Here is a 23,631-nt window from a genome sequence, read left to right as displayed (position 1 = left end):
GTTTGAAAGTCAGCAAGATGTAGTAGTTAGGATAAAGGACTCTGGAGCCAAAGTCTGGCTCCTGTCACTCATTAGCTATGTTGTTGTTTTTGTCATTGTTAGGTACCATTGAGTCAGTCCCGACTCACGGCAACCCTGTGTACAACTGAATGAAGCACTGCCCAGTCCTGGACCGTCCTCACGATTGTTATGCTTGAGCCCTTTGTTGCAGCCACTGTGTCAATCCATCTCATTGAGGGTCTTCCTCTTTTTCGCTGGCCCTCTACTTTACCAAGCATGTTGTCCTTCTCCAGGGACTGTTCCCTCCTGATAACATGTCTAAAGTATGTGAGATGAAGTCTTGCCATCCTTGCTTCTAATGAACATTCTGGCTGTACTTCTCCCAAGACAGATTTGTTCGTTCTTTTGGTAGTCCATGGTATATTCAATATTCTTCTCCAACACCACAATTCAAAGGCATCAATGCTTCTTCAGTCTTCCTTATTCATTGTCCAGCTTTCACATCCATATGAAAACACCATGGCTTGGGTCAGGCGCACCTTAGTCCTTAAAGTGACATCTTTGCTTTTTAACACTTTCAGGAGATCTTTTGCAGAAGATTTGCCCAATGCAATGCCTCGTCTGATTTCTTGACTGCTGCTTCCATGGGCGTTGATTGTGGATCCAAGTAAAATGAAACCCGTGACAACTTGAATATTTTCTCTGTTTATCATGATATTACTTATTGGTACAGTTGTGAGGATTTTTGTTTTCTTTATGTTGAGGTGTAATCCATACCAAAGGCTGTGATTTTTGATCTTCATTAGTAAGTGCTTCAAGTCCTCTTCACTTTCAGCAAGCAAGATTGTGTCATCTGCATATTACAGGCTGTTAATGAGCCTTCCTCCAATCCTGATGCCCCGTTCTTCTTCATATTGTCCAGTTTTTCAAATTATTTGCTCAGCATAGAGATTGAATAAGTATGGTGAAAGACTGCAACCCTGACACACACCTTTCTTGACTAAACCATGCAGTGTCCCCTTGTTCTTTTTGAATGACTACCTCTTGATCTAAATACAGGTTCCTCATGAGCACAATTAAGTGTTCGTTTATTCCCATTCTTCGTAATGTTATCCATAATTTGCTGTGATCCACACAGTCAAATGCCTTTGCACAGTCAATAAAATGCAAGTAAACATCTTTCTAGCACTCTCTGCTTTCAGCCAGGATCCATCCGACATCAGCAGTGATATCCCTTGTTCCACGTCCTCTTCTGAACCTGGCTTGAATTTCTGGCAGTTCCTTGTTGATGTACTGCTGCAACCACTTTTGAATGATCTTCAGTAAAATTTTGCTTGCGTGTGGTATTAATGATATTGTTCTATCATCTCTGCATTCTGTTGGATCACCTTTCTTTGGAATGGGCACAAATATGGATCTCTTCCAGTCAGTTGGCTAGGTAGCTGTCTTCCAAATTTTTTGGCATAGGCAAGTGAGCACTTTCAGCACTACATCCATTTGTTGAAACATCTCAATTGGTATTCTGTCAGTTCCTGGAGCTTTGTTTTTCACCAATGCCTTCAGTGCAGCTTCAACTTCTTCCTTCAGTACCATGGGTTCCTGATCATATGTTACCTCCTGAAATAGCTGAATGTAACCCAATTCTTTTTGGCATAGTGACTCTGTGTATTTCTTCCATCTTTTTTTCATGCTTCATGTGTTGTTCAATATTTTCCCCGTAGAATCCTTCACTATTGCAACTCGAGGCTTGAATTTTTTCTTCAGTTCTTTCAGCTTGAGAAATGCTGAGCATATTCTTCCCTTTTGGTTTTATATCTCCAGGTCTTTCCACATTTCATTATAATACTTTGTCTTCTCTAGCTGCCCTTCAAAATCTTCTGTTCAGTTCCTTAACGTCATCATTTCTTCCTTTCACTTTAGCTACTCTATGTTCAATTAGCTATGTATCCGAGGGTAAATTACTGACTCTCTCTGAGCCTCAGTTATCTTATCTGTAAATCAGGAAAATAAAAGCATCCACCTCCTAAGATTAGGAGGTAGATGTGTGGGTTAAATGAATTAATATGGGCAATGCACTTAGAACGGCATGCTGCATGTGGTAAGTGCTCCAGGAAGGGTGAACTATTATTATTAATAGAAAAGTAACCTCCCCCCAAAATCTTCAAGTAAAACTGACTCTCCAGGGAGATGTGCCAGGCTGTGACTGTGTCCCTTCAGTACACCCTTCAGGAGACCAAGAACTCGCCACCTGCATCCCCCAATTAAGAAGTTTGGGCCTAAACAATTGCTGAATCCTCCTCTATGATATTTTCCACTCTCCATTTCTCCCCGTCACCATTCTTCCCATCATAATCCTTAAGGTTCAACTTAAGGGACACCTCCTCCATGAGGCATCACAGATTCCATCTGGAAAACACCTTCTCTTCTGCTCTATTGTTCCCTGGGTACAATACAGGGGAAGGAGCCCAGGATGAGGAGATGGGAGCTCTGCCCCCAGCTGCCCACGAGACCCAGCCCAATTGTCAGATGGAATCTGGATATCCCAGCCTCTGGGGATCCTTTCCAAGGGATCTCCAGATCCAGGTTACTCTGCTGCACACAGTGGGGTTCTGCTTGGCATGCTCATAAGACCACTGGAAAATCAATAGTCCTTCTGGACTAGGCCTGACGTCGCTTCAAATACTGAACGGAGAACAAAAAATCCCCATTAAGCAGATGGCCTACTCCACCTGGAAGGTTGTGAGACATTCTTCTTCGAGGAGGGACACACAGATGTGGGGATCTGAAACATCTAGGGGGAAGTGTTTTTTGGGTGTGGCAGGGGTACTTCCAGACCTCTTCTGCCGCCACCCCTGGATTCTCACTCTGGGTTCCCTTGTGCAAAGACGTGATTCTGCTTACCACCTCCTACTGTAGCCCCAGCTCACATCACCAAGAACATCACCCAGAGCCGGAGATGTTGACTGTGCCTGGAGCTGGGCAGGAGCTAGGGTGTCCCCCCTCCTTAAAGCCTTTCCAGGGCTGCCCACTGCCCTCAGAATAAAGACTCAACTCCTGAACTTGGCTTATAAGTCCCTTCTTGACTTGTTCTCATCCTTCAGGGGAACATCACTTATTCCAAGGGGAGTTTCCTGACTCCCCAAGACGGAGTTGTGGACTCTTCCCAAGGGTTCCCATCGATGTTTTAACTGCCTTTGACTGTGTACCTCCCCAGCTGGATAGTGGACTCCTGGTGGGCAGGGACTGTGTCTCTTACATCCCTGATTTCCAGTGCCCAGCTCTGTGCTTGGTGTGGGGTTGGAGCTCAATGAAAGGGGGAAAGTGGAGGGAAACAAGGGAAAGATGAAAGGAGGGAAGGAAAGAGAGGGAAGAGAGAGACAGAGAGATCTTCAGAACTAGATAAATTACAGACACTGAGAATCTGAGAGCTTCAATTTTTAGAATGGGATGGATTCTGAGAAGCCTCCTGGTTCCGGTTTGCAGCTGATGCAGGGATTGCCTGTGTAGACCATCCCTCTGATTAGGGAGATACTGACCAGATGGGGCCAGCAGGGTTTTGGGGGGAAATCCAGATCACAGTGATGCTGGGCATGTGCACACACAGAGACACAATACACACAAAGCGACACAAAAGAGCAGGCCCTAGCACTGGCTTAAACAAGGACTTGGAGGCACAGTACTTGTAACAAATACCATCAAGGTACCACCCCACACCAGGCAAGGCTCTGCACCCCTCACCCCAAGTGCTCCTGAACTCTGAAGAGAGGACAGTGCCTTCGAATCTGCTGGCATTCTGAGACCCAAAAGGCTGTGGCTGATTACAGGTGTGCCCGGTCTGTATCCCACCAGCCCAAAATCCAGGATCATAGCCTGAGCAATGAAGAGCCCATTCTCCCATTCACAAGAGAAGATACCACTGGAGCCAAGAAAGCAGCAGCTCCTCCTGGCAGTGAAAGTCTATTCATCTAGACTTAATCATGGAGGAGGAGGAAGGGGGAGGTGGGTGAGAAGTAGTTTCCACCTGGCTTTTCTGTTTTGTTTTCCTTTGTTTTAGGGAGAAAATGGAAGGTGTCTCTTTGTAGAGTATAAGGGCTAACCTAGAAGCCTTCAGCTGGGAAAGTAGCCAAAAGGCTGGCTCCTGTTGCTAATGAGATATGTTGGAGCCCCAAATTTCTCTGGCCCCTACAGACCACCCTTAAGGCCTCAGCTTCCTCCCCTCCTCCAGCACCCGTCTCCCTCCCCACCGGGCTGGATGGGGCCAAAGGGTGGGTCTTACCATGGGCCTTGGCCTTGTACAGTGCAGCTGTCAGCAGGAAGTTCACGATGTCCCCCGGTGCCATCTCCTCTGTCCTCACTAGGGCCATAACACCACCCATGGCCTTCCTGGCCACCAGGGCACCACTGGCTACCAAGCTGGCCAGCTGGTAGGGGCCCTTTCCTAATGCTGGAGAGAAGGGGCTCAGTCATAAACCCTAACTCCCTGGGCCTCTGCCCCCCTCCGATCCCCACCTGTCCTACCCATGTGAAGAGGCAGGGAAGAAGGCACCAAGGAGCTACTTTTGGTAGCTTCCCTCATCCCAGGCCCCAGGGGCATTGATTTCCATGAGAGGGAAGGGGCAGGAGCCCCAGGATGCCAGCCTGGACAGGAACTGACCCTCTGCACAGCCCCTGAGTCATCTCACAGGGAGCCTGCAGAGAAGGGCACCCATAGCGGGGATCTGGGTCCCAAAGTGCCTCTCCAGGGGCCTGAAACTTTACTGTTACAGCCATTGCTCTATTCAGAGTCAACTCTCGGAGAAGACAGGAGACCTGGTCTCTGTCCCCCTAGGGATAAAGGCTGGGAAGGCTTGGGCTCAATTTTAGTGTTCGTCTATTTATTTCGAACATGTGTGACTTTTGTGTCTTTTGGGTTCCTGCGGTTGTTGCAGTGGGATACAGGTTTGCTGGAAAACTGCAACAGCCTTGTAATTACCTTCTTGCCTCTGATGTGGCTCCCATTTTAGTGCCTCCTCCCCATGGTAGCCTGAGTCATGCTCCTAACCACACTCCCTGCTTGTAACTATTCAACGGCTCCCCATTGCCCTCAGCACAGAACCCAAGAGCTCAGCTTGAATTTGGGAGCCCTTTGCCCTCTAGCCCTTGCCTCCCTCCCTACCCCACTCCTACCCCCTACCCCCTGCTCCTGCCCCTGCTCTTGCTCTTCCTTGAAAGAGCCCTGCTGTTTCATACCCTGAATCTTCACTCATGTTGTTCTACCCTCTCAGTGTGTCCTTCCCTATTTTGGGCCTGGCCAATGCCTACTCAATCTCTGGGGCCCAGTGCAAATGTTGCCAAGGAAGCTTTCCCTGCACCCTCTCCCGCCACACGCAAACGTCGTCCCGCCTCCTCTGTGCTCCACCAGCCCTTGGAGAACAGCACACACCCATCGCAGCTCTTATGCTGTGGATCTGGACCGTGGGTCCACATCTGCCCCCCTACTAGATGAGAGACAGGTAGGGGTGTGCTGCTCACTGTTTAACAACCCGCTCTGAGAAAAGAGGGTGGGGGAGAAAGACTCAGTTTGCTTTCCATGGTATAAACACTCCCACTATGGCCGATTTCAAAACACCAGCTGAATGCGGAGATAGGCACACACAACCGACTCGAGAATCAGTGCAAGCCAGCCCCAGTACCACTCTGCTGGGTCTCATTTATCACTGATTTCTCAGCACCCGGAAAGGGCCTAGGACCAGAGAAAATGCTGGTGGAAGAACAGAGCAAGGAGTGGGTGGGTGGGTGGGCAGGTGGAGGATGCTGGAAACAGCTTGTCCTTTGCCAGTTACTGCCACCAAAATGCCACAGAAGGGAGAAAACGGCTCAGAGCTGTCTTGCTGAAATGTCTTCGGGTCCTACTGCCTGATGTCAGACAGACCCTGCCTGTCCCAGGGACTGTAATTCTACCATTACAGATTCATTCCCTTAGTGGTTAAAGGGTTTAGGCTATGAGACGCCTCTCAGGGCTAACATTTTGGCAGGATGGCAGCCATTGTGAATTATCATGTTATACCCTGGTCCGGCCCCCATCATCGCAGGTCCTCAAACTGGTATCCTTGTCTCTAGTCTGTCCCTCTCCATTTCATCCACCATACTCTTGCCAAGGTGATGTTCCTAACCAAAACCTGATAATGCAGGAAACAGAATAAAGCCTCAGGCCTACACCCACACAGGCCTGCTCTTGGCAGGACAGTGCCTGGAGGAGGGCCAGGGCCTCAGAAGTCAATGGTGAATGGTACCAAGGACCTGATAAGCAAATAACTCTGCCGAGATCTTACCAAAGCCCAGCTGGATAGAGTTTAGTGCAGAAAATTACTCATGGGCAGCCCTCCCCGCAGTGATTAAGTGGACTAATTGGCTCTACTGCTGGACATTAACCTCCCTCGGGACCTTTGGCCCTGACCTGCATTTTCACCCCAGTTAATTTAATCTAGAAACTGGAGTCTATCCTGTGCCCTGACTGAGACTTTGGCTAAATTTGAAAATGAATCTGGCAGGTTGAGCCAGGCCATAGGTTTTACACCAGCCATCCATTTATATTTGCCATTGCCAACTCAGATCTTCAGGAAACCCATGGTGGCATTTAATGGTCTAATAAGCTAGATCCTGAAGGTTGTGGGGCTGGCACACTGGTACAAATGGGTTTTTACTTCTCAGTGAAGCTGCCTGGGGTGAGCACTGTCCACAGGGAGGTGGTCCCTGCCTGACCTGGCCTGTGTACTGAGCAGGGGCTGCAGGAGCTGCCAGGGACAGAGCGTCAGGGGCATCCCTGTGCCCTGCACAGTCAGGGTTCTCTTCCTGTGATGGAGTCCCCAGATGGTTAGTGGTCCCTCTCTACCCACTGTCATGGCTCTTCCAGGGCCAGCAGAGCCTTGGGATGGCTGATGTGGCAACAGGACAGGGCTGGCACTACCCCAGTCCCCAAGTCCCCACTTGGGGAGGACAGACTTACCTTTGTTAAAGAAGTCACAGTCGTATGCTGAAAGAGAGAAAGAACAGAGACTTCTTAAGAGCCAGCCCAGGGCCTGGAATAGATGGGCAAAGCCAAGGCCCCTTACATCCCAGCTCTCCTTCCTTCCCCAAGGGCCAGGCCTGGCCTGCCTCCCAAACTCCAGGACTCAGGGATGGTCATTGAATTCGGATGACTTAAGGACTGTCACTAACCGAACCAAAAACCAAACCGGTCATTGTCAAGCTGATTCTGGCTGTCACTTAGAGGGAGGAAATTCAGTGACTTCTGTCTGCACCCCAGCACAAAGCGCAGGCCTGGCCCACAGAAGTCACTCAGCATGGGTTTGCTGAATGAGCAAACAAATGAGTAAATGAATGAATGGTGGACAGAAAGGTGTGTTTTTGAAGGGCAGGACTAGAGCCAGGGAATGGAAGCTACAATCAGAAATCCTGCAGAAAGTGCTGAACTCCCTGTCCCTGGAGAACTGTGAACACAAGGTGGAAGTCCATTTGTCAGAGAACCTTGGGTGGGAAGGGGACCAGGGGTCTCTGGGATATGAGGATTCTTCCAGTTCCAGAAGTTTCCCTTGCCCAGCAGGGGCCCCTCCACTAGCAAGCCTTGGACAGGCTCCTACAAGTATGAGCTCAGTACGCCCTCTAGTGGCCCAGACCAGCACCACAATCTATTCTCCTGATGCCCTCAGTCCTTTGGGCTAGGGGACCAGTGGGGGCCAGGAGTTGGAGAACTTACAGGGGGCACCTAAAGCCAGGAACAAGTCCACGAGGAGCCAACTGAATGGATTTAGGATAAAAGCTTAGGAGGGGCCTGTCTCACACTTAGGTGTGGTCTGGAAAGAGCCACTCACTCCACCCCACATTCCAAACCCCATAGTCAACACTCTATTCCTTTGCATTTGGCACTGTCCTCTGGAAAGAGCCAGGAGATCTACAACTGACCCACTGTGTGGCTATGAGCAAGTACCTGTCTTCTCTGGGCCTCAGCTTCCTCATTTATGAATTCAGAAGATTGAGCAAGAAAATTAGAAGATCTCTAAGTCTCTTTGGATTCAAGGGTCTACCAGGTTAGTAGGCGTTGGCCCAGTAAAGTCATTAAGAGCTATCTCTCTAGAGTCAGACCTGGGTTCAAATCCCACTTCTTTCACTCATCAACTGCACATGCTGGGACAAGTTACTTAACCTCTCTGAACTTTGGTTTCCTCCTCTCTAAAGTGGGACCAATACTAGTATCTGCCTCATGGTCTTGCCAGTGCCTGAGCTAGGGTGGGACACTCACCTCACATGCAAAATTTAAGGGGGTGCTAACGAACTCAGTATTCAAGATAAATAATATTTTAATGCAGTATTTTAAAAAATCAAAATTAATGGAAACAATCCATGATGAATAAAATATCAGCATATTCAGAAACAGAGCCTGGTTGAGCCATATTGGAGACTGAAGCAAAAGGAAAAGTCAGTAATATTGGTCTTGTACTTCTTCAAATTTTGCACCCAAAGTAAGTGTCTGGCTCATCTCACCTGCCTCTCCCCCAGTCCAGGCCCTGAATGTTAAATGAGTTGACGCACATAGGAACAGGGCCTGGCACATAGTAGGCCCTCAGTAAACACGTGTTTGCTTCCTCTTCCTGAGGGATTTTTATCAGAGAAATAGAGCAGAAGGTAGGCTGCATGAGGCCTCAGGGTATCTGGGGCAGAAAGGTTTCAGGGAAAAACAGGCAGAGAAAAAGGAGGCCAGAGGCAGATTCTGTTCCATCATCTGCTTCCTGGGAAAATCCTGCCCGGAGCCCCAAGGGCTCAGCAGCTCCTGCAGCTGGGACAGCACTCAGGTCCCCATGCAAAACAACAGCAAGCCCAGGAACAGTACAGAGCACTGTGACAAGTGTTTTATACGGATTCTCACTGAAACCTGACAGCACCCTATGAGACAGGTATGGTTATCCTCATACCTTTATTACAGATGAAGAAACTCAGAGAGTAAGGAACGTGTCCTGGGTCAGCCAGCTTGGTGAAGCTTGGGTCTGAATCCAGGCAGTCTGACCCCAGGAAAAAAAAAAAAAAGCCTGGGTAATAACCACTGCCCCCCAAAATGGGATGGTTTGCACCAGGAAAATCCACTGGTGTGCAGGAACAAATAAGTAATCAGTTAATAATTACAACCTGTATATATTTTAATTTTACCTTTTGAATAATTTTGTATCTGTTTTGTGATACACATTTACACTAATATGTATATACATATATGTATTTTTACATATGCATGTATATGTGTATGGTTATGTATGTGCTCAAAATATTTTTACTTGAGATGGGTGTGCAGTCAAAAAGGTCTGCAGACGACCCTTGCTCTCAATAAACTGATAACTTCTGTTGTCTTTGATAGGGGCCCACAGGTCTCAGTTGACAAAAGGCTTTTCATTCATTATCCTGTTCAATTTTCACAATATATCTGGTAGGGCAGACCTATTCCTATTTTTTAGATAAGAAAATTGAGCCCCAGAGAGGTTGGGTAACTTGTCTGAGGTCACACAGCTTGCAAATCGCAGTTCTGGGCCTGGAACCCAGAGCTCCTGACTCCTCTAACAAAGTGGTGAAGAGCACAAGTTTGTAGCCAGGCTATCTGGGAATGAATCTTGGCTCCACCACTAACCTGAATGACCTTACTCCTGCCCTAGGCCTTGGTTTCCCCTACTGTAAAATAGGAATAAATCGTCCCTACTTCACAGAGAATTAAAGGGGTGCCTAGCATATAAAAAAAAAAAAAATTACCAAGTGCTAAATAAACACGAGCCAGAGGGAAGATACCCCACGGGCCTGCCCACAGCAGAGGCCCCACTCTCGCCTGCTCAGATGATTGGACTGGGGCACTCACGGCAGAGGCGTGGGGTCCGCCAGTCAATGGTCACCCCGTGCTGGCAGCACTGATGGGCATAGGCTGACACGCTGGCACAGAAGCACTCACAGTCACCACCCCGGCTGCACCCACATGTGTCTGTCAGGCAGTTTGAGTAAAACCAGGTGACATCAACCTGAAGGAAGTCAAAATTCAGAAGTCAGATGTCAGATCTTGAATGTGAGATGTTCAGTTTCTCAGCTGATGCCATGCAGAGCTGAGTGCCAGCTTTCCTGTCTTCAGTGAAGGCAGAACATGCAACGTGGATGCCACATTATACGGGGTTTGGGTTAACTCTTCAGAAGAACTTTCTGGTGAGGATGGAAAGCCAGATTGAGATGGGCTTGAAAAGGGCACAGAAGATCTTACTGTCTGTCTGTCTGTGCCTGGCCATCTAAGGAAATAGGACAAACTCATCTGAATAGGCTGGAGCCAGCGGAATGAAAGAGGTAAGTCTCCAGCTCTAGATTTGAGGTGTCTTGTCCCAAGCATAGGCGAGTCTGAGAGCAGAAGGGACTCCAGGGAAGTGGGAGGGGAACTCAGGGGTGACCAAAGCTGGAGTTGACTCACCACAGGATGGCAGGTCTCAAACACCTCACTGAGCAGGATGCTGCATTCCTTCTTGGCAAATGGTTCTCGGATAGGATTCAGTACACATGTGTCCCGGGGGTCCAGGGTATCTGGGCACTGAGGGAGCAAAGGCAGGGCTGTTGCCTGGTGTGGCAGACAGATGCTTAGGGCGGCCCCCATAATCCCCACCTGCTCGTGTTGATGCTCTTGTATAATTCCCTCTCCCTGAGTGTCAGAGACACCTATGGCTTGCTTCACACCAACAGAACATGGCAAAGGTGATGGGACAGATGTAACTGTGTTACATGATTACTTGATTATGTTACAGAAGAGTGTAGAGCTCATCCTGCTAGAGTCTCTCTCTTGCTGGCTGTGAGGAAGCAAGTAGCCATGTTGGGGAACCCCATATAGCAAGGAGCTGTGGGTGGTCTCTGGGAGCTGAAGGTGGCCTCTGGGCAATAGATAGCAGAATAACCTGAAGCTCTCAGTCCTATAGTTGAAAGGAACTGATTGCTGCCAACAACGATGCAAGTAGGGAACTGGATCCTTCCCCAGTGGAGCCTATAGATAAGAAAACCTCCCTAGTCGATATCTTCATTGCAGCCTCATGAGACCCTAAGCAGACTCAGCTACGTTATGCCCAGACTCCTGACCCACAGAAATGGTGTCATAATACATGTGCGTTGTATTAACTGCTAGGTTTGTGGTAATATCGTTACATAGCAATAGACGATTAATAGGGATTTCCCCAATGTCTGCTCAGAGCTGAACCTCTTCATCAGGTCTACATTTTCACCGGATCCCTCCAGGTATGCCAAGGGAGGTAGAGAGAGAGAGGAAATGGGAGTGAAGCCGCAAAGGTTAGTCACCCTACTCAGTTTCTCTAAAATGGGAGTGGGGTAGGGCACAATTTTCTGAGGCTGTGGGAACACCCCTGTCCCACCTCAGGATTACACTGAGCTCCCCGGCCAAGCCCACCTGCTCCCCATACCCCAGTCTACACTGGCTCATCTCATCTACTTCCCAACAAGGAATTAAAAGCAGATGGAGACCTTAGTTTACTTAGTCAGGAAAGGCGAACATGTATATATGAACACAAGTCTCAGGATATTTCTCAACAAGCTTACTAAGCAGCCTCTTCTGACTGATCAGAGTTGTCATGTGAGGTGAATTTATTCACCCATCTCCTGGCACAATCCCTTCATTTCATAGAAGACCACAAAGAAGATGGAACTTACTCAAGGATCACCCAGCAAATGTGAATGATCCAAGACAAAAACTCAGGTCTCTTGCTCCCCATTCAGTGCTCTGTTTTCCTTTCTCCCATAGCTCACAGCTCGAGAGCCCCAGTCAGACATATCCTAAATCTCAGGGACACCCCCGCATTCCTGCCTCTGCTAATAGTGTCCTCCCTCTCAGAGGTCTTTCATCTGATACATTCATCTATCCAAATATGGCCTATACTTCAAGTACCAGCACTAGTTCCACCTTCTTCAGGAAGCCTTCTCCGATCCGATCACCTCAACCCATCTCAATCTCTCTTAGTCACTCCTCTGTGCCAGACCTAGTGCCAGGCCCTGGTGATACAGAGATGAGTAAGACGGTCATACTTAAATAAGCCTCACTTTCCCTAATTAGGTGGTCATCTTCCCTAGGACAGAGACTTTGTCTTATCCCTATTTTCCCACCAAGGCTTGATCCAGGGTGGGGAACCAGATCTATGAGACAGAGTGAAGAATGTCCTCAAGCTATGGGGCAGAGTCTAGGGTTGGTGATGCTGGGTCGAAGGCTGAGAGGGCAGTTGCAAGAGCAGCCTCACACCAATGCCCCTCTTCCCTGACTGGGGGCCAGGTTCTCCCAATGTTGGCAAGTACCATTCTGGGTAAGGGATAGGAGTCAGCTTGGGGACCTTTACCTCAACAGCGGCCCAACTGCTGCCAAACTCCTGGGGGTTAGTTAACTCTAAGTTCTCTGGGGTCCTCATCTCATTGATGGTTTTTAAGTCAAAGTTTCCACAGAGTCCTGTCAAATGTCCCTGAAAGGAGAAAGGAGGCCATAGTTAGTCACAGGCATTTCAGGGGTCAGTCATGGGCAGAAGGGTCACCATGAGCCCAGAAGCCTATCACGGACCTAGAGTAGTAGAAGAGGGAAAGGGGAAGGTAGGAAAGGAAGGGACATAGAGTCAGGTGAGGGAGATACAAGGGGAGATATGATGTTTATGGCTCCTCAGTGAGGGTATAGCTCACCCAAAGACACCCAGGGTCTTGGCTTAGCCTTGGGCAGGGAGCAGAGAGACCCTTGAGGGTCACTGCTCACATGTTTACCTGCCACTGAGGCCCAGCCTGGATGTGTACTGTGGTTCTTTGGTCCCATAAGACAGTGATGTGCTCCCGTGGGAAATGTACCACTGTGAAAAATCCCGCTCGCCATGTATGAACCTCCTGCTTCTCATCCAGGAAGCTCTCAGGACTCTAAGGAGACAGAGGTGGTCAGTCCTGAGGCCTGAGTGCCCCTCAAAGCCTGGATCAGCTGGACCTGGCTGCAAGTTGCTATCTAGCCCAAGGCTTCACCAACTCCACTGCCTTTCGTGCCCTTATACTGACCCCTGTGTTCCTGACTCTGGTAAAGAAATTTAGTCTGGGCTCCAAGAGAAAAAACCAGACCGTAGCCCTCTTCTGCCCCCCGCCTTCTGAGTAACCTGTAAATAGTTTATCTATACACCCTTCGCCTGTACCAGGCCTTACAGGATTTCCCGAGTCATCGTCAAAGATGATGAGTGAGTTCCCAACGTTGATAGAAATAAATTTTCTGCAGATGATGCCAGAGCCGTAGCAGTTCACATTCTGTACAATCACAGAGAAGCTGAAATCTGATGTGCTCTGAGGAGAAAATAAGTTAGTCCAATAAAGCCAAGGAGAGAAGAAACCCTGCTGAGAGGCACAGAGGTAGACAGAAGTGGTTTTGAATCCACTTCTACTTCTTACTAGATATGTGACCTTGAGCAACTTACTTCAGCTCTCTGGAGCTCAATTTCCTACAGTATTTATTATGTAGTGACTCTCCAAAATTTATGTGAGCAATTAACTAATTAATACATAAAGGAAATGATCGGAGTTGGCAGAAGTGGGAGGAGGCAGAAGCACTGTCTTACCTACACTGTTGATGGCAGCAGAAGTCTTTTTGGAGAGCAATTTGCCAGCACTGAACAGCATTTTAAATGTACATAACTTTTATACAACAATTCTACACCTAAGAAGCTAGAGATATACCCATGAATTATTCGCTGCATTATTTTAATGCTTAAGTATTGGAAACAACCTCAATGTCCATCAACAGGATATCATAAAGCAAGCTAGGGCACATTCTGTTTGCAGAATTCTATGCAGCCGTTAAAAAGGAAAAGTAGATCTATGCATACTGACTAGAGATAAAGTACAAGATAAGTGAGAAAAGCAAGTTTCAGAATTCTATTTATATAAGCTAAACAAAGGGTGTGTGTATGTGTATGACAGAGCAAGAGATGGAAAATGGCCTTGCAGGACTCACACCAGACTGTTAGGGCGGTCATTCAGTAGGGGAAGGGAACAGAACACACGTAAAGGGGATTATTTGTTTTCCATATTTATTTCAATATTGTTTAAAATGTTAGAGAAGACTATGTATTACTTCGAAATTAAAAAATTAAAATGGTTTTAAATAATCTTCATCTCATGGAGTCATTGAAATTATACAAAAGACCCCAGTACAGTGCCTGCCGCATAGCTAGGGCACACTCCATAAAAGTTTTTTTTTTTTTTTATCATTATTATTTTTGTTATTCTTACTATTAAAGAATGAGATGGACAGGCCCTTAGCAAAACCAAGGTCCCCTGCATGTGGCTGGCACTCTGCCACCTGCCCCATTGGTATCCCTTTTCTCCTTTTGGAGGGGATCGTGCCTTCACTGGGCCACCCCCCCTTCACCATTCCTCTTCTTCCAGGTGAGCTGATGGCCTTAGCATGTGATTCCTTAAGCACACCAACCCTCAAGTCAGACTTCCCGGTTGGAACCTGACCCCAGCTCACACTTACTAGTTATGTGACCTTGATTGGGATACTTAACTTCCCTAAGGCCAAGTTACCACATCTGTAACATGGGGTCAGTAAGCCCTACCTTGTAGGTTTGTTGTGAGAATTAAGTGAAATAATCTCTGAAAAAATGGCTCAGCAGGCCACCAGGCACATAATAAAAGCTCAAAAGACATTAACAAAATCAAACCTGTTGCCTTCAAATCATTTCCTACTCATAGCAACACTATAAAGGACAGAGTAAAACTGCCCTATAGGATTTCCAAGGCTGGAACCTTTATGCAAGCAGACTGCCACATCTTTCTCCAGCAGAGCAGCTGGTGGGTTCAAACCGTTAACCTTTCAGTTAGCAGCCAAGTGCTTAACCTCTGTGACACCAGGGCTTCTTAAAAAAAAGTGTTACCTCTTATTATTACAGATGGAAAAGTTCTTGGGACCCCATGGGGCAAAGTGTAATGGTGGGTGGATAGGCGGAGGGGTATTTTATGACTGGTGGGCTCTATCAGCCCTGAGCCTACTCCTTAGCACTTATTTCAGTCTCTAGAGAGCCACACGCCAGGGCTTGGGTCTCTTCCTCCCTCTAATTAAACATCAGACTGGGGTCCGTCCACACGCCTGTCCACATGCCACATCAAACTCAGCTGCTCTGGGTCCTCATGGCAGAGTATGGGAGCCAGCTAGGCAGGCACTTCCAGGAACTTACCTTGATCAGGTGCACTTTGCACGCCCCCACGAAGTCAAAGGGGAGCCCATCAAACGTGCGATAATGACGGTCACCATAGGCAGTGCAGGTGGAAGCACAGGGGTGGAGAACACACTGGAACGAGCCCTGTTGGCACTCGCTGAAACACATACATCCAGACCAGTTCTCAGGGCACCGCCCACACCACACCTTGAAACCCACAACAGAGCCATTGCCTACTGCACACCCACTGTGAGCCCCTGGGCTAGGGGGTCAACAAACATCACCAACCCCCAATAGAAGCCCAAGGACAGGATTGTGATTTCCATTTTACGTAGGAGAAAGCGGGGCTCAGAGAAGTTGAGGGACACACAGTCAATAAATAATGGTGCTGAAATTTCAAGTGAGGCTGGTCAGTTGATAGTGTTTGTTCCTCCAGCCACGTTCAGCTGTGCAGAGGAAGTAAAAACGCAGATGCAACCAAGGCTGTGGATTGCCAACAAGTACAGCAACGTGGGAGAGAAGCAAGAGAACTGGGACTGTATTCATGGAAGTAACTATAATGATGGACCATGGGCTTGGGTAAGAAGGGAAGGGAGGACATAAAGACGGTAAGACCCACCCACTGCCATCGAGTCGATTCCAACTCATAGCGACCCTATGAGACGGTAAGAAGCAGTGGAGAAAGGGTAGAGTCTGTGGATTAGAAAATCCATAGGGTTGAAGGATTGGGGGAGTCAGAGTACTAGAGGCAGTGGGTCATAAAGATAGAAGGTAAGGTTGGGTGCATGGAGGTGAGACATGGTTGCAGTTACTGGAAAATGACAAGATGTAGGGGACGGCCTTGGGAGTGAGTGACTAAGGTCTGGTGCAGAATAAGATCACTGGCAGAGAGAAGATGAAGAAACCGAGATTCCAGGGTAATAGAAACATCATCTCTAAATAGATATTAAAATCTCCAAGAACTAAGACAGGAGTAAGATTGGATGGAGTGACAGTGTGTTCAGAGCTAAAATCTTCAGGAGTAAAGGGGCATGATCTAGGGATACATGAATGACAGCAAGAATGAGGGGCGGGCTCTCTCCAATGACACAGCATGTACACACTCACTTATGCACTGACTCCATGTCCTCTCAAGCCTATGTATACAATCTATCACAAACCCGCCTACATGACTTATCACAACACAGTGTTGTAAATACTCCTACCTTGGCCAGCTTCATGCTACCAGCATGATATCACTGAGCACAGAGTTGGGGAGAGATGTGTAGCCAGGCCCCCACCCCTGTAAACAGATCATCTCAAACACTCAGGCCACACTAGCCCAGATGCACCTCCAGCGCACCTACCTGCCCACTGGAGAGCAGCTGGAATCTGGGACACAGTAACATGTCCTTCATGCGGGAGTTTTTACACATGTATTAAGAAGGTGGAATTTTAAAAAATGAGTTAAAAAGTAACGCCTTACCCACATGTCTCCCAGTCCCCTCAGAGAGAGAAGATGCTCACCCCATGGCAAGTCAGTCTCTCCCATGAAGACAGAAACCTCCTCACACCAGGGTTCTAATCTTAAGATTATCCCAGCCCCTTGGCCTTGGCTCCAGACTCTTCCAACACCTTCTGCCTCGGGTTTGATTTCTGAGCATGATGTGCTTACCAGGAGGGGATTCAACGTAGCACTTCCGTGGAGGGGCTGGTGCAGTGGCTGGAATCCAGTAACGTGATGGAGTGGGTCAGTCCCCAGGCCTGAGCACCCTGGGCTAGTCCAGGCCAGCTAGTTCTTGCTCTTGCCACATGCATGTGGCACCCATGTCAGTTCTGGCCTACCACAGCCATGAAATCCCACAAGCCTATGAGCATGCAGCTGCACAGAGCTCTGTGTCTGACAGTATACCCAGGACTTCTGGGATCAGACAGCCAGGGCTCCGACCTTGTAAATACACCCTGATGCATCTGGGGAAATCAGCCTTGGAGCAGATGGACTAGGCTCTGACCCTGCTGCTAATATGGACAGAAAGACTATAGCCATCCTCTCGGCCAGAGACACAGGACAGCATCAGCCCCATGTGAGACAGGGACTGAGGGCCAATGTCCAGATAATTGGATGGGTCTCCAAGATGGATCTGTGCCCACGTATACATGTTCATATAAATATATAAATATGGTTACAAGCATGCAATGGACACACATTCACATACATGTCTAAACAAACTCACATTCATGTAAAAAAAAAAAAGGCCCCTACATATTCTTTTATATGCTTATAGTTACATATATTCAGACCCCTATACAACACACAACACAACAGGAACATGGTGGAAGGCAGAATGTTAAACTGTGCTCAGGAGCCCCTCCCCATATCCATCTCTCAGCAAAAAGCAGAGCACGGGCAGTGACCTCACTTACCAGGTATGGCAGGGAGACATGACCTGGTCCCCAGGGAAATACTCCTTCCCCTTCCACGTGCATGGGCACTCCTCAGGCAGGAAACAGGCATCCCCGTGTCTGAGCAAGCTGCAAGGACCCAGCAAGCAGATGGTCAGGGGAGCACTCTCCCCATGCCTGCCATCTGTGGAAGGCCCCGCAGCCACCAGAATGGACTGAGGCGGGCGGTCTCTCAGCATTTATCCCGGAAGAGACTGGAGACCATGTTCCCACGGGCCTTCCTACTGCTGCCCAATGAGGTTCGGAGGCACCTGTGTAACTGGCCAAATCAGGGACAGACTGTGTCCAGCTTAGAAGTCCGCCGCCCATAAGGAAGCAGGACACAGCTCAGGAGGGGAAGAGGAATGCCAGCACCTCTTAGGCACCAGCTGTGTACCAATAAACAGACCATGGACACAGACATTGCCGCCACAGCCAGATTGTTCATGGAGCTCTCAGACCACAGACCCCAAAGCTACAGTGACCCCACCCTCCAGTCTGCTTTCCACGAACTCTGATGTACTACGACGCAGGAGCCAGGACTGTCTGAGAGCACTATTCACAATTCTCAGGCCATAGCTCCAGGCCAGATCCAGGCCTCAGCAGGGTCCAGTCTGGGGCAGGGGTAAGAACACAGGCTTTGGCAATAAGCAGTTTTGGGTTCAAATCTAGAATCTGCCCAGGACAAGTTATTTAACCTTCCTGTTTTATTTTGGAAACCCTGGTGGTATAGTGGTTAAGAGCTACAGCTGCTAACCAAAAGGCCAGCCATAGTGCTCCTTGGAAACCCTATGGGGCAGTTCTACTCTGTCTTATAGGGTCACTATGAATCAGAATTGACTCGACAGCAATGGGTTTGGTTTTTTTGTTTTTGGTATCTTATTTTATTTTTCAAAGTAATTTAAGTACACGGTTTAAAAAGGCAAAGAGCAAAAAAAAAAAAAACAAAAGGCCGAGAGCAAGAGTATTACAGACATCATTATGAAGTTCTGAGAACAGGCAAAACTTATCTATGCTGACAGAAATCAGAACAGCAGCTGCCTAGGGGGCTGAGGTGAGGGGATTGTCTGGGAAAGAGCATAAGGGAACTTTCTGAGGTGATAGAAATGTTCTGTATCTTGATGGGGTGTGACAAACAATATTATATAAATTTGTCAAAGCTCAGCAAACTGTATGCTTAGGATCTATGCATTTTACTGTATATAAATTATACCTCATTTTTAAATAATTAAAAGAAAACAAAAGTGAGATACCACAAAGCTCATTGGAGGCTCTGTATATAACGGAGGGCCCACTGATTTTGTTGGGGAACCCCCAAGTGTGTTTCTGTAGCTTTTTTTCTCCTGGCCCAGCCAATTTTCACAAGCATACTCTTTTATCTCCAGCCTTGGGGGGGGGGGTCACCATCCTGGGAAGTCATCTGGGAAAGAAGGCTAGGGTCCCAGCAGGTTTTTACTTCATCTCTCTGTTTTTAATATATATCTCACCTTCCTGCTGCCCCCAAGATCAAAGTGTCTCTGAATTTCTCCAGAGACTCTTATCACCTTTCTCTACCTGATCCAGGGAGTGAGGGAGGGATTTGGGGGATTTACCCACCCCTTACACAGACTTGAAGTAGCCCTGGTGGCACAGTGATTAGAGCGCTCGGCTGCTAACCAAAAGGTCGCTGGTTCAAACCCACCAGCTCCTCTGAAGGAGAAAGATGTAGCAGTCTGCTTCCGTAAAGATTCCAGCCTTGGAAAACCTGTGGGGCAGTTCTACTCCATCCTATAGGGTTGCCATGAGTTGGAATGGACTGGATGGCAATGGGCTTGGTTTTTTGTTTGGTACACGGACTTGCAACTCATCCTCCTGTCCCATTCCCTCCTTCCCTCCAGAGGCACCAAGGCTGTTTCTCCTTGGCCTTACCCTCTGCAAGCATCAGCTGTCACCCTCTGCTCTGTGACAAGTTTCTACACATCCACCCACATTCTTTTGGACCTATCTCATGTCACCATTATCCCCTCTCCTGTTCTCTTTGTTCCTTTGGGTTTATACCTTTTTTTACTACATTATCAACATTTCATTGTGGCTGTGGGGGGCAGCAGAGAAAAAAGCATGTGTTTAATCCACTGTGTTTTACTTAAAGCCACTTAACCTTTCTAAGCCTCTGTTTTTTCATGTGTAAAACAAGGATAATGACACCTTCTTCCCAAGGTCATTATGAGAATTTAATTATAGAGCTGGGCACACTGCCTAGCACCTCGTAGATACACAATGAATACTGACTGGTCCCTTGCCTTGCCTCTCTCCGTAATTACGTGAGACACCAGGGACAGGGTGGCTCATGGCCTCCCACCGCCAGCCCTGGGCCCTGTCTCTAGCCACTTCCTAAGAAGTCTTCCTCACCTTGCACCATTCACTGCTCTGACCTTGCCCTTCTTGCCCCCCCACCTCCCCTCCCCCACAGTCATTTCTCAGACCTGACTGCGTCCCTGAGCTCCCGCTGAGCCCATCCCTGGGAAGAGCATGCAAAGACTCCAGGCTTTGGCCTCTGCCCTCAGGTGCCTTCAATCTGTGTAGTACCCTCTTCTTACCTGTTAGCGGACCCTCTCACTCCAGGCCCCCTCAGAAGGGCATTTGCAAATGCATGGGATCCAGGTGAGGGAGGACAATGCCGTCTGCTCACCTAGAGTGCTTGCTCTGTGCCGTTTTACAAATGAGGAAACTGAGACTCAGGGAAGTTAACTAACTTGCACAGTAGGTGGTAGAATCAGGACTCAAGTCTTAGGGTCCAAAGTCTGTGCTCATAACTACTGTGCCGCACTGCCTGCTGGGCCCAGGGCCATTGGCTCAGCACCCATATATAACGAAACTTGGAGCAGCAGACAGTCTCAGAGGTCTGCAGTGGCCCCAAGGTCCTTGGGAGCAACACACAGCACCTAGAGATTCTTAGATACGTTGTGGAGAGAAGCATGGTGACCAGGGGGCTGTGGTTAGAACTTTAAAGGGAAACAGGCTGAGAGATGAAACATGGGTTTCTTCTCTCTTGGTCTTCAGCCCACTGGACCTCTAGAGCATACCAGACACTCCTCAGTGCTTTTACTTCAGTACCTCAGTTAATCTTCACAACAGTCTACTGAAGTGGTAGGTACTATTATTATCCCCATTTTATAGGCGAGAAAACTGAGCCTCAGAGAGATGAGGCCCCTTTCAGCGTCCATGGACACATAGTCGGTAAGAAGCAGAACCAGGTAGAACCCAAGAAGATTAGACTCACAAGCCCCTGCTCTTTCCCAGACCCCTCACTGGCCATTATATCCAGCCATGGGCTACTGCCTCCTTGCAAGTCTGTGTTAGGTTTTCCCTGACCCTCCCTGGGGTCCCTGCTTCTGCCAGCCTCAGGAAGGGGAGACCATGCCAACATGGGTACATACCCCTGGGGGCAGGCGCAGCCCGAAAGGCAGGGGCCATGGGCCGGCACGCTGAAGTTCAGCAGCTGCTGCTCACACGTCCTCTCCCTGCTGAGCTCTGGGTCTGTGTGCAGCTCACTGCAGTTCACGAACACCTGGCCTGCTGGGCAGGCAGCCGCTGGGAGAGAAGAGGGCAGGTGCCATGAAGAACCTGGACACTCAGCAAGATGCATGAAGTAGGCACTGGGGCTGTAGGAGGGCCAGGGAGATCTAAGGGCCCAGCATCTGGAACTTGAAGAGGTGGAGCTCCAATGTCTCCTCAGGCTGTGGCTGTTAGCTCCTGGGACATTTCTTGAGTTCCCAAGTACACATTACGGGGGAGGATAGATGTATACTGTCACACAACATGACAACCACCACCACCACTAGTACCCATCACTTAACATGTCCTCTGTACCAGGTACTATTCCAGGCACTTTGCATGCATTACCTTATTTCACAACCCTGTGATGTATCATCATTCTCCTCATTTTCCCATGTAACAGAGAGAAGGCACTTCCAATTTCAAAAAGCTTAATAAAGTGAGAGGAAGTGCCCTGAAGGGACTGGGAGGCGAGCCAGAAAGAGGATGGCCAAGCAGTGTGGCAGGGTGGCCAGAGGACTTTCATTAACAATAGGAAGAATCGATGTCCAGTTATCTGTATTTCTGTGACATAAGCCCCCTTTGCCTCCTGAGCCTTCAGTAAAGTCTGCTGTGCACATTCACGCATTATATGAATGATTTTTTTTAAAGGGAAATTAGTAAAAAGGAGCTGAGTTCCTGCCCGGGTTGTCATGGAGCAGAGAGAAGGGAACAGACATGAAGATGAAATGAAAATCCCAAAGTGGCAGAAATTCAAAGCCAAAAAGTGACCAAAAGAATGAAAGCTCTCTGAAGTTTGCACAAATCATGGGGAGGGTATAGGAATCTAGGTTATACACAGAAGCAAAAACGGAGGTTCAGAGAGGTGAAGTCAGTTACCTGGGGCCCCACGGCTAGGGTGTCTGGCAGGATTTGAACCCAGGGCTGCCTGACCCTGCTCTTAACCACCTGCCGTGTGATTATTCTCTAACCCCATCTATGTCAATCCCTTTCCCTACAGGCCTCCTCTCTCTCCAGGAGTCTCTCCCTGCTCCAACCCCCACTGCTCTACCCTGCCTCCAAGCCCCTCACAGACTGACCCACCATGGTTCCACCTCCACCCTATCCCTATTGCCTGGGTGTCTCAAAGGCCGAGGCTGTCCTTCCCTTCTCTGTGACCCCCTGTCCGGCACTGGGCTGGGTGGACAGTCAGCCTCAACAGATCCTTGATGGCCCAGACCAAAGAAATCTAGGATCCAAGGAAGGTCAGGGAACTGTCCAGACCCCAGGTGGCTGCCCTCAAGGGAGACAAAGTTCCAGGAAGCAGGAGGGACAGCCACTGCAGTGGGGTGAGGTTGGGATAGGGTTTGAGGATGCCACCCTCCAAGCCGGAGCCTTTCCCTAAAGGGCAAGGAACACAGAAGGCTTGGTGTGGGGCAAGACCTGGGGTGGGCTCTCCCTTCCTGATCTCTGCTTGACCTCCCTGCTATAACCTCACTATCCAGAAAAACCCCACCGTTCCCATCACCCTTACCTGGGACTCTGCTATCACAGCTCATTACTCCATCTTTGCAGTGGCTACAGAGAGAGAGACATGGGGATTAGCCCACTCCCGGTCACCGCAGAGCCCAGGCACAAAACCCCCAGTCACTGCAGGCCCTGGAGGCCCCAAGTCACTGCACTGAGGTCACTGCAGGGTTCAGACAGATAGCCCCACTCACTGTCCCTGGCTCTCTGAGCAGAGGGGAGGGTGGGTGTCACTTCATGGGAGGTTCTGCTCAGCTGCATTTTCTTCAGTCAGGAGCTTCCATTTAAACAGAAGACCAGGGAGCTCACCAGTGGCCCAGGGATGGGATGTCACTGTCTCCAGGGGGATAGTCCACTCCTTGAAAGTGGCAGGAGCACTGGTTCCTAAAAAACAGGGAGCAGAGAAAGGTGGGCAAACTCAGGAGCTGGGGCAGGGACTGCCAAGGGGCATAAGGACACAAGAGAGAAGTAATGGCATCCACTGTGACATGTGACATCTCCAGGGAGCAGGGAACCCAGCCTGGCACTAGAGACAGAGGTCAGGGCTAGGTCCCAGATTCAGGGGCTGTTATGGATTGAATTGTGCCCCCTACAAATACGTGTTAGAGTCCTAACACCTATACCTGTGGATGTAATTCCATTTGGGGAAAGGGTTTTCTTTGTGATGTTAATGAAGCTGTATCAGTGTAGGAAACTCATTGCTATCCAGTCGATCCCAACTCACAGCAACATTATAGGACAGAGTAAAACTGCCCCATAGGGTTTCCAAGGCTGTATTCTTTACAGACACATAGCAAGGGTCACTATAGGGTTGCTATGAGTCGGAACTGACTTGATGGCAACCAAAAACCAAACCTAAACCCATTGCCGTCAAGTCGATTCCAACTCATAGCAACCCTATGGGACTGCCCTATAGAGTTTCCAAGGAGCACTTGGTGGATTCAAACTGCTGACC

The 23,631-nt window shown here is 48.6% G+C and overlaps 1 protein-coding gene across 1 annotated transcript in view; it reads right to left on the bottom strand.

The window, feature by feature from the left end:
- Positions 1-23,631, bottom strand: part of OTOG (otogelin) — an 80,601-nt gene that overhangs the window by 31,391 nt on the left and 25,579 nt on the right. The window contains exons 21-32 of the mRNA XM_049891415.1: positions 22,986-23,060; positions 22,684-22,727; positions 21,053-21,206; positions 17,619-17,726; positions 15,234-15,372; positions 13,207-13,341; positions 12,787-12,933; positions 12,378-12,497; positions 10,463-10,579; positions 9,872-10,028; positions 6,986-7,012; positions 4,277-4,444 (exon numbers count right to left, since the gene is read on the bottom strand). Coding sequence (XP_049747372.1) covers positions 4,277-4,444; positions 6,986-7,012; positions 9,872-10,028; positions 10,463-10,579; positions 12,378-12,497; positions 12,787-12,933; positions 13,207-13,341; positions 15,234-15,372; positions 17,619-17,726; positions 21,053-21,206; positions 22,684-22,727; positions 22,986-23,060 — 1,391 coding nt within the window. The remainder of the gene's footprint in view (positions 1-4,276; positions 4,445-6,985; positions 7,013-9,871; positions 10,029-10,462; positions 10,580-12,377; positions 12,498-12,786; positions 12,934-13,206; positions 13,342-15,233; positions 15,373-17,618; positions 17,727-21,052; positions 21,207-22,683; positions 22,728-22,985; positions 23,061-23,631) is intronic.

This window comes from Elephas maximus, chromosome 7 (assembly GCF_024166365.1).
Source record: "Elephas maximus indicus isolate mEleMax1 chromosome 7, mEleMax1 primary haplotype, whole genome shotgun sequence".
Lineage (NCBI taxonomy): Eukaryota > Metazoa > Chordata > Mammalia > Proboscidea > Elephantidae > Elephas > Elephas maximus.
This window is presented reverse-complemented; position numbering and strand designations above follow the sequence as displayed.